The sequence below is a fragment of the Glycine max genome, chromosome 3 (genome assembly GCF_000004515.6).
Source record: "Glycine max cultivar Williams 82 chromosome 3, Glycine_max_v4.0, whole genome shotgun sequence".
Taxonomy (NCBI): Eukaryota; Viridiplantae; Streptophyta; class Magnoliopsida; order Fabales; family Fabaceae; genus Glycine; species Glycine max.
The window spans coordinates 27979730-27991419 of NC_016090.4; the positions used below are offsets into that span (position 1 = coordinate 27979730).

Here is an 11690-nt window from a genome sequence, read left to right on the forward strand (position 1 = left end):
CTTTGCAAAAGGACTAAAAAAATATTTTGTAAATTTCAAGAACTTAAATAAAAAACTTCAAATTTGAAAAACTAAAAAAATGACTCTCATTTAAGAGACTAAAAATATATTTAATCATAATTATTTATTAAAAGTTTAAGAAATTATATGTATAATGTGCATTTATTTGTCTAACAGTAATTGTAATGTAATAGTCTAATGAAAATACTTAACTGGTACGCAACAAATTATACTCATTGTTTTACTCACCCAACATACTTTATGTTGTGAAAACCCGTTTTTTAAAAATAGTCCTTATAATATTTTTTTTAACATTAATCCTTACTGATACTTAGTCGTCATTAAAAGCTGAAATAACCAAAAAGTCAAGGACTACAATTAAAAAAAAGAAGCATTAGGACTAACATTTTTTTTTATTTATTCGTACCCCATTGTCCAGAGGCTCTTCGCTATGCGAAGGTATGGGGGAGGGATGTTGTACGCAGCCTTACCCTTGCATATGCAAAGAGGCTGTTTCCGGATTCGAACCCATGACCAACAAGTCACCAAGGCACAACTTTACCGCTGCACCAGGGCTCGCCCTCAAGCATTAGGACTAACATAAAAACGAATAATGTTTATTCAGTAAAAAAAGAAAAACCAATAATGTTTACAAAGACTAAACTAAATTAAGTAATGTGTCCTTTACAACACAGGCTGAAGCAAAAGTTATCAACAATTGGAATAGTTCAATGAGAACTAATGATTCCTAGTAAGATCTTATCTACCAAGCAGAAAACCACAGGACCCAAATAATTGTTGCCTTCGTAGGCAAAATCATGAATTGCTAAGCAAATTTTAGCAAAAACGTATCAGAAAACACTTGGAAACAAAATAAAATTATTCTCAATTCCCAAACATAGGTACACACACAACCTTGTGAGAATGTCAATAACACCTATACTTGAAAATCACACTTCCTTGTGCATAATTGCTTAAATCCAAGTTAAAACCCATCATAAACCATTCTTTACATTTTTAACACCAAGAAGCCATTGTGCAAGATGAGACAGATATGGCTCTGCCTGGGAGTTACTACTCAAGATTGATCCAAGACTCTGAAGCTCAGTATTAAACTCTTTCTCAAATTTTCTGCAATTATTTATTTTGGTCAGAATTTTCACATGACAAGAAATGATTAGTATAAAATAAAATTATTACTTTTGGCAAATGTATTGATTTTGGACTTACAGGACAGAATCGGTGACTGCCACATTTCTGGTGGTTGACTTCAGGACCTGACCTGATTTCCATTTGGCTTTATTCAAGCCTTTTGAATCATCAATAGGTTCAACTGGATTATGTAATTCAATAGAAGATGAAATAAGCCATTGAGTTGCTGCTGCATATTGTAGGCACATGGATTTAAGCCTCTCCACCTTCTGCATTTGAGAAAAACCAATCATGAAAATCACAAACCTTTCCAATTAACAAATAGCACATATCAGCCTGTACTTCCTTTTGACCATAAAATGACGAGTCACCTTATCATGTAAAACAAATAATCAAGAGAACATATTTCTGATTAAATTTATCAAAGTCCACATGTATCACAAGGTAAATAGCAAACCTGAAAGTTTCATGTTAATACACGTCCATCATTTGCCATCTACACTCCCAGACATGCTTGTAGTAGTATATGGAATTTAAAAATTATAGTGTAGCAAGATTACTATCATATACATAAAAACCCTCTCATTTAGTTTTTATCACAAATTAGAATTATCTTGCGTTTCATAATCTTGGTTCTTGTGTAAAGTGTCTTTAATTTGAGAACCAAGAGATTAAGGTTTCATAGCCTGATCCAGACAATGAGCTGAAAATCTTTTTCAGTCACCAACTGATGCATATGCCAAACTCCCTTTATCATGCGACATTAGTTTTCAAGTTTGAAATAGGTAATACAATAAGACTGTAATTGCATAACTATTAGAGTGAAAAACAGAAAATTATATAATAACAAACAACAAACAGAAACTAACCTTCAGCAGCTCAGGTAAAAGAAGTAAACACTCTCTCAAACATTTATCAAGGAAAAAATCATGATGTTGTATAACCTGTTTCAGACAGAAAATGTCAGACTTTATCAAGCATCCACCACCCCACCCAGCTGAAAAATAAAACCCACACAGAAAAAAGACAGACATACACATTATTTTTATATACATAGCATGTAATCTCTAACTGTGTAGTAATACTAATAACTTTGCATCAGACAGGAACCTTGGAAGAACTACATCACAAAAGTTAGCAACTGTAGTTGGAGAGCTCAAGGCCTTATAAACTCTGCACCAGAATCCCATAATTCCAATGAGGAACTCAAGTCCCACATGCTTTGCAATTGGATGCTAACATTCCACCACACTCCACAGCCCTAGTGCCCACACAGGGATGACTATGCAGTATGCACTAGCCTGCCTCCTAGGTGAACACTGCAATGCCAGCATCAACACTCGGGCCACTCATTTACAGCTAAGTGATATGGTGAAAAGTGAAAACTCTAACACCAATTGATGACCACCTTGAGAGAAACACGCCACAAAAAGGTATTGTAATTGAAGAGCCCAAAGTCTTATGAACTCTACACCAAAATCCCATACTTCCAATGTGGAACTAAAAGCCCATACCTCAATTTGGTCTTTACTATCTTTGTACATGGGCAAAAGTATGTACTTCATTTTAACAAAATCTTAGACTTGTAAAAAAAATATTATGTACATAACATGTGGTATGCATCAGTTTTGAAAATGTAAGACCACAATAACTTACCTCATCTATGCTTTTTGCTGACTGAAGTTTGTTATACATCAGATGCCAATTGGGTTCAATAACCTAAAAAATAAGGAAAATAGTCATATACCAAAAATCCACCTAATTGCTCAATTAGTCACAGTTTGGACACCAAATGTATGAAAAGAAGAAAAGGCTACACACTTGTACCCAACTCTAAACGTCAAAGAAAAATAAAGCTTGCCTCAAATGTCAGATAGTGCAAAAGGCTATTAATAAATTTAAGCATGCTCCTGCAAAGAAGAGATGATCTGGAGATAGCAGTTCCATGTGTATTGAGAGCACGAACTCCCTACAATATAGTACCAAAATGATATGAAAGAAGATGAACACAACAGACCAAGTAAACTAAAGTAACAGCACTCGTAGCCATACTTGATGTACTTGCCATGCTCCACATAACTGACGGTCAACATGTTTGCAGTGGAAAAGAAATCGAAAAAGTAATTGGTACTTTATAAGGGCTTTGCTTGATAACACTATAGACAGTGGCCAGTGAACCTGAAACCAGAACCAAAAATAGAAGCATTAATGATGCAAACACAAGGAAGACTCTGAGAAACTTATAGAGAAGAAAAGACCTTGTAACTTAGTGAAAATGTTTCAAGACCAGTGATGCTAACAGGCTCCTCCAGATCATTGTCACCAGAATTTCTCAGAGTAACCTCAAGATCATTAAATGTGCCCAACCTTCTAAGCAGAGAAGATCTTTCCTGAAAGTGAAATGTTTGCCTCGTGTGAATATACTGAAGTTTACAGCTCTGAAAGAGTTTCTTACAAGCTGAATTAGTTACTTGCCACAACACAGGTTAAGCCTTCATGAAAAGGATCTGCTGCAGCTGCTGTAGTACGCAATGCAAGGTCTAGAAGAGACTAAACAACAGAGAGGAAAAACAAGAAAAGAGAAAAGGAAAAGCACATACTTAGAATCTAGGTCCCTTTCAAAATTAAAATAGACAATTGCCAGTTTAAATTTACTAGGAGAATAAAATTTTTATGGTAAACTGAAGGATATTTCATTACTATACCTGCAGCTTCTCAACTGAGACTTCATCAGGCTTTTTAGCCAGTTCATCTCGTGCAATATCCATAAAATGTACTAAGAAATCACCCTGTGTGATAATGAATATTATGTTATAATACAATGAGTATAAGCCAAGAAAAAGGGTGTTTCTGAAGAGTACATTATCATTGGGAATTGATTTCCGCAAGGAAGAAGAAAACCAGTCTTTGATATGCATCTGTACAATTATGGATAAGCCCCTAAATTAGTCTTTGGAGTCAATCACTTTAGTCCCTGACTTTTAAAGATTCTCATTTAGTCCCTGACTTTGTAGTCATTCATTGTAGTCCTTAATGTCAGTGAAAAATGAGATAGAAAAGGCCTAAGGACTAAGGAGAGTGCCTTTTTACAAAATTAGGGAGTAAATTTTAAAAAGGGACTAAAGTGATTAACTGATACAATCTTAGGACTAATTTGAGGGTTTACTCATACAATTACATTGCCTTTGTCAAATCAGCAGAACATTTTCTTCCAATGAATAAATCATCAAACACCCAAAACTCAGAAAGTTCAAAACAAAGACTTCTATTTTGTAAAATCTTTTTTCCAGCACACAATATCTTACATAGAATACAGATACATAAAGGGGAGTTTAATTTGAGAAAAGGTCTCCTGTTTCCATTTTAATTACACAAATGTTACATCATAACATATAACTGCCTAATTCCAATTTAATATAAAATAATTGTGCAATAAGTTCCTAATACAAAAATTGTAACTTCCTAAGTCAGAACTTGGCCTATCATGTGCTCATGCAAGAAATGATCTTATGAGTTATGATTAGTGGGAATCATTGTAACTTTAATTGGAAAGATTTCCAAAATAGACAAGTATTAATGCTTCTGAATGCTTTTCCACTGTATTTTTCCTTCCTTTCAATTGACTTGTTAGTTGCAAGAAACCTCTATAAATGACAGTGCCTATAGTAATTATCATTAACATAATCATAATGCCATCTTCAACGGTTCCATAAAGCCCCAAGAATATGATATTCAACTTGATAACCTTAGGTACTGTCAAGAGCCAAAAAAATTATGCTTGATTCTTAATTATCCCAGCTATTTTGTTCCTAGTTTCCTAAGTCCTCCTTTTCCATCTTATAGCCCTCTCTATTTTCTTCTAGCCAACAAAAATTAGCAAATCATAATTGCATCCCCATCAAAAGTTTAAATCCATCTAATTACTGAATTTCATGATTAATCTCATGAATCATGATCATAAAGCAAGGATGCAAAATTCTATTGCTATTAGAAAAGATTCAGCTCGTATAATTTGTTTAGAAAACTAAAGTACAAGCAACAAACATTACATCAGCATTTAGAACTATGTTTATCGTTCTGTTCTATCCAAAACTGCATTGAAAATACAAATAACCCAGTTATGCTTAGGGTGCATTTGATTTGCTTTTTTTCATTTTCAATTGATATTTCATGTTAATAATTACAAAATTGTCTCTTTATTTTATATTTTCAAGAATTTGCGAATGAAAATAAGTGAAAAAATGTCATTTTTGTAATTATTAGTGAAAATATATCAACTGAAAATAAAATTAAAAAAACACTAATGTCACTTTTGTTTTTCCAGCATAGCTAATGGGTGTCTCCAAAATTAACAAAAATGATCATGATCATACCTGATCAAGAAGAAGGTAGTGTTTTATAGAACGCAGCCTTCCCGTTAGATCATACTAAACAAAAACAAAATTTACCATCAGAACTAGGATTTTTTAACAATAACTATTGCAAAAGTATTAGAATATAAGCTGAGAAACTTATCACCTTATTTATATTCAAACTCACCTTATCCTTAATGAGATTCAAGAGTTCACCGCTTGCAAAGTTATAAGCAGCCTTAATACATTCAAGATAATGATGATTTGAGCCAAAACTCATTAGTTTTGAATTTTCTGATGGAGGGACCTAAAGTAACAAGTAATTACATTTAGTGAAGAAATCACTTTTACAACAATAAAATGTTTAATAAGCAACATACAATGTTAAGGGTTGAAAAAAACAAATATTTATTTTATATAGTACATGCAAAGTACAAACATAACAGTGACAAACCTGGACATTATGTCCGCATTCTCTCATGACATTTAGATATTTTCCTGTCGTCAAAATTGTCCCCGCAATATTTGCAAGGAAACTAGGAATTCCATCTTTGAGGCTGTAACGTTGTCGCCAATACTTAGCTTCATAATCTTGAGTGAGACTCTCCTATAGAGAATTTTAAACTGAGACCGTATGAAAAACAAGTTTTGATATTTTGGGCTGTTATAAATGATAAAAGATTTTGATCTACCTTTTGAAGAGATTTATCCTCTGCGATGAAAAATTCACCGTAAGGATCATCTATTACACCTTCGTAAACCCATCTTCAGTATTGTTCAATTCCCAAATGAACAAGAAAGTGAAATGCTAAACAGAGTCAAATAAAGCTTAATAACAAGCACACAAGACAATGGTAATTATTTTGCAAAAGTGCTAAATATTTTTTTTTATCGCATAAAAGGCCTTCTTTGAACATCCATGCCAACTGATGTTCATTTATCAACCATCCAATATAGAAAAAAGAAAACTCTACATCGCATTCATAACATAAGAAAGTCTACATCACATTCATAATAAAAATTAGGAATTTAGGATAATTGACCAATTAAACCAATAAAACTGAAAAAAGTCGGAAAACAAGATTTAACTCATTTTTAACATCTTTTTCTGATGCCTCGGACATCAGAAGTAACCAAGCTAGCTCTATGATTAGTCAAGACAAGTAATACATAATAAAGCATTTGAAAAGGATGCTTGGAAATTATGTCCCCATAGTCACCACAAAAATTGAACATTAACTTGACTAGGTGTATGGCTTTTCTACATTTTAATGATCAGGTCAAGGTTAATTAGATTGGACAATCGAACATAGCCAAGGCTTTGTGCAAGCATCAAGAGTAAGTCTACAAGGAGGAAATGGGAAGATAAGTGAGGGTTCCTTTCGTATGATATGAGGGTTTTATCTATGAAAGAAGAGAAAGAAAATGAATGATTTTCAAATGATCTGCCACTCCTATGCCAAAAATATTCCTGCCATTTTGGGTGATTTTAAACATCCAAATTTCAAACAACAGAAAAGAGAATAATTACTTAACCTCCACCCACCCCAATTCTCTTCCATTTTCTTCCTTAAACATCTTCCATTCCCTTCTAACATCCAAACATACCCAAAAACTAAAAGAAGATGAAACCATGGATGGCGTGTTTCCATGAAAGATTGGTGCCAGACTAATTTGATTAAGAAAAGGGGAATGTGTGTGTGTGTGTGTGCACATGTGTATTTAAAGAAAACAACCTATTGACCAATAATATATATATATATATATATATATATATATATATATAATCTTATCATTTGTAATCTTTAAAGAAGGAAAATATTTGCTAGTCAAGGATGAAGAGCAAGGAGACACCTTTCTAGTATGCTCATGTAAGCACTACTCGCACATTGTGCCATTTTCTCCAGCATCATCCTGACAGCATTGTCTCCAGCCATAGCCTTTGCCTAGATACAACAGAACCCACAGTGGAGAGAGTTAAGTGCTTAAAGAACAGACTCATGAAACAAAAGGAAGTGTTGATGTACACAGAGAATGGTAGCAAATGCAAGGGAATTTCATACCTGGCTCTGCAGTAAGTTAAGAACAGCAGAACCAGAAATATTGTTAACTGAAGCCCTCTGTATGACAGTGGATAATCCCTGCATAGACCTCATCATGGGCTGAAAAATATCATTGAAAGCACCATTAGAAAGCAATTGCCAAATATTTACATTTAACTCAAAAGTCAAGACAAATCCATACCTGACAATAGAACCACAATCCTTGAAGAGAAAGTCTTCCTAGCCGAAATTGGTGTTCGAGCTGTGCCACCATAGCCTGGTAATCCTGGTAAAGATAACCCCATGATGATAAAAGTAGGTTCATATTCAAATAGTGTATTTTGATTTTTTTTATCAAAGCAATATGATATGTGCAGAAGTGCTGCAGAGGCAAACATCAATGATGTTACTTTATGTTACTAATTGTTGTCTAGTACAATCAGTTTAGCTTGTTCATTCTAGTCATTTCTATGTCAGATGATCATCACAAACCTAAGGCATGAAGTTCCAACAAAAAAGGCAAAAGAATACAGAACATCATGGTATACAACAGAATCTACCTAAAAATTACTACTTGTAGGTTTACCTTAAGCAAGACTAGTTAGCCCATCAGACACAATAACAGTTTTACAATAGAATTTATGGCCCAGTTTGACTGCTTCGAAACAAAATAATTTATGGTAGCCAATAACCATTAACTGCCATCTGGTCACTGGTCTACTCAACCCACCCCCATTTTTTAGTTTTTACCATTGCCCTTTTGCTTGTTAATCAATTTCATCTTACTATTTTTTGTTTTGTAATGAGGAACAGACAATCATCCCCAATACTTTGCTTTGGTCAAGCATAACTGACATTCATTTTGGTTATTGTGAGATCCTTCATTGGGAGGGCAGGCCTTGGTGCAACAGTAAGTCTTACAATTTGGCTTAGGGTCTAACTCAACCCCACAAAACCGGCTTATAGGGTGAGGACTACCCAAGCCTTATAAGGACTAAATTTGTCATATCTCTAGTCAATGCAGGATCTCAACACACACTCTGGAGCGTGGACAAAGGCAGGTGGCTCAATAACAACACCCCCTCATGCCTAGGAATTGACATTTAGGGTGTAGAAAAATACAGGTTGCCCAAAAACAGATCCAGGATAGGCTCCAATAATCTTAGATTTTGGGCTTAAGGCTTAACTCAAAAACAAAAACCCAACTTGTAAGGTAAGGACTGCATTGATCATATATCTAGTTGATGTGGAATCTCAACAGCAAAGTTGTTGCCTTGTGACCTGGAGGTCATGGATTCAAATTTAGGAAGCAACCTTGCCCCATGCAAGAATAAGGCCGAGTACATCTACCCTTTCCAGACCCCACTAGGTGGGAGTGGGAGCCTCATGCATTGAGAAACCTTTCCTTTAATCATTTGTTGAATTTCAAACATAAATGATTAAGCGTGTCCTATTGACACCTCAATCTAAATGTCGGATGAAAATGCTCAGACCTTACAGAAATAGACACCACAATACAAGAAATATTCAAAACATAGCCCAAATGCCCAATTGGCTGATTCCAGCTACAAAAGTGAATATGTATATCTAAAGAAACAAACAACCATTTCATGCAGAATGTAAGACCAACTGACTCACTATTCAGGAAAACCTACGAGAAGAAGTGCTCTCAGTGCAGCAGAAAAGGCATGATTAACCAGGCCACTCTGGAACTGAGACCTTGACTCCACAAACTGGTTGATCAACAGAAAGCTCTTGCAAAGAGGGAATATCCGTTTTGCCAACTCCTGCAGCATAAAAAATGTCTCAGGCACTGTTACATACAGTCTATCATTCAACGTGAATGTAGGATGCATATATGAAAATTAGAATGCATAATGTGGTTATACATTATGCAGATAAGAAATTATGTAATGGGCACCCCTTGTACTCAAAGCAAGCATGTTCCCTATTAATAAAATTCATTGCTTATGAAAAAAAACACCATTACATTGCCCATAATCTAAAGTCGTGCTGTTTTATAATTGCAGCTCAAAATATAGTCACAAACATTATGAAAAATCTCACCTGCAGGGCCAAATCCATTGATGGGTCAACCAGGAAAGTAATATCATTGCTCTTGCCACAAACTGTTTTGATTAAGATGTAATGTCCCTCAACGCCAACCATGGCAGAGAGCACATTATCAATAACAATAAGCTCCTACATTTCAGGAGAAAACAAACAAATAGCTGAAACTTCTACAGCATGAAACTCTAAGCTGACAATGAATGCAGATATCAACAGTACTTCAAAACAGAAACTTCAACAAAGCAGAATACACATACATATAAATACATACACAAAAGGAGACACTTAAAAATCCAATCCTAGAACTGTACCAAGTCAAATCAGGCTTTGCTTAATTTGTACACAAAAGTAGCTTCTCAGTTCCCAGTCAAGTTCACTCGTCATTTTCATCATAACCTTTTAAGAACACAAAATAAACTAATCCAGACAAACATATTACACAAGCCACAAATGCAGAACAAAACCTTTGGTAATTCATTTTCAATACCTTCTCTAGCAGTCTTAATTATCACAAAAAAACAAAAAAAAAACGCATTATAGTAAACTCCATCATTCGGCAAAACAAAACTCGCATTCTCTGAATTCCTAGCACTGCCACAAATATTCCTTAATAAAAAAAAAACTAGAAATTTGTTATTTCCCTCACATTAGGGCAAAATTGTATGCAGCATAAGCCAGTTGCCATAATTAACAACGAGAAACACAACCAATTCACGCAATAAACACATTCCGAGAGAACAAAACCTGACAACTAGAGCCAAAACCTAAACGTAAATTCGCAATGAAGCATAAAAAATGAGAGGGAACACGCACACAATAAAAAACAAGAAAAAAAAAAATGAGATCACAGATGCCCTCCAACCTACTGCTGGCTTAGAGACTAATCCCATGCACGACTACTGCTGGCCAAGGAAATTTTACACATGATAAAAATCAAACAGTGGTTCTCTTATTAAATAGATCGTTCTCACTCATGTGAAGCCATGAGTTATTACATCGTCAACCCTTTTGGGTTGAACAATGCTTCTTTCTAACACTGAATTCGAGTGAAATTAGTTACGAAAATTGAAATAAAAGCAATTAAATTGAATAGCAGAAAAAAGTGAAAAGATAAATAGAGGTACTTGAACCGATGGAGAGTAACAGCCTATTGGCTTTTCGAAGTTGGCAATGGCGGTTTGGCTCATTTTGAAAGAGTGCAGATCGGAGAGACATGAAAGAAAAAAGTTACATATGTTGAGTTGTTGAGTACTTCCATTTTTCACATTCTCTTAAAAATTAAAAAATGACACGTTGATAAATTATTTATTATAAATTTAAATATATTTATGTCTTAATAATTTAATATTTTTTTTATTTTCATCCCTTTAATATTTGTTTTTAATTTTTATAAAATATGTTTATTTTAATTTTTTATAAATAATATTTTTGTTACTTTTAAAAATATTTTTTATTTTTTAAAATGTTATCTAAAGTAATTTAAAAATAAAAATAAAAAAAATATTTTATAAGAATTAAAAAAAAATATGAAAACTAAAATAAAAAGAATATTAAATTACAGAAATAAAAATATATATAACCCTTTATCTATTACACCTATATAAATTTCTATGATACACGTGTTACGTTTTTATCAATTTTTTCCCGCTCAAAATTTCAAGCTTTTATATTTTTTTTTTCAGATTGTGGAATGCATTAGTTACACGAGAATTTTGAATCTCTTCCTTCTTTCTCTCACTCACGGCCTCACCCATTCATTCCCTTCTTCTGTTCTCTTCCATCTTTTTCTCTCTTATTCCAACAATCTCTCACCGAAGATCCTTCCGATTATTGTTTCCGACCCCGATTCCGATTTTGCTTTCTGAAAAAATTCCATTTATCTTTCTCTTTGATTTGTTTCTGATTTAGAATCTCTTACGCTCCTCATTTGCATCTTCTATATCCTAAATCCCATATTGGTTTACTATTTATGCTTTTCGACTGATCTGAAATCAGAAAAGGGGATGCCTTTGCCCGCCACCGTTAACTACAACTTCTTCGTTTTTTTTTCATGATTTGTAGTGATCTACAGCAA

The 11690-nt window shown here is 33.9% G+C and overlaps 1 protein-coding gene across 5 annotated transcripts; it reads right to left on the bottom strand.

Moving 5' to 3' along the window:
• Nucleotides 1-795: 795 nt before the first annotated feature.
• LOC100791588 (gamma-tubulin complex component 2) lies at nucleotides 796-10866 on the bottom strand. Of its 5 annotated transcripts, none has more exons than XM_006576589.3 (19): nucleotides 10741-10866; nucleotides 9614-9748; nucleotides 9202-9333; nucleotides 7749-7832; nucleotides 7568-7666; nucleotides 7359-7450; nucleotides 6197-6269; nucleotides 5959-6111; nucleotides 5692-5811; nucleotides 5526-5579; nucleotides 3858-3941; nucleotides 3628-3702; nucleotides 3411-3542; nucleotides 3205-3330; nucleotides 3014-3121; nucleotides 2809-2871; nucleotides 2022-2096; nucleotides 1231-1421; nucleotides 796-1131 (listed from the first exon to the last, which is right to left on the bottom strand). In XM_006576589.3, exons 1-19 carry the CDS (start codon nucleotides 10801-10803, stop codon nucleotides 996-998), a joined length of 1995 nt encoding a protein of 664 aa, XP_006576652.1. In that variant the 5' UTR covers nucleotides 10804-10866; the 3' UTR covers nucleotides 796-995. The 5 variants fall into 5 exon arrangements, with proteins under 5 accessions (XP_006576652.1, XP_006576653.1, XP_014629142.1 ...); XM_006576590.4 differs by lacking the exon at nucleotides 10741-10866 and adding an exon at nucleotides 10483-10705; XM_014773656.3 differs by lacking the exon at nucleotides 10741-10866 and adding an exon at nucleotides 10479-10705.
• Between the last annotated feature and the right edge of the window lie 824 nt (nucleotides 10867-11690).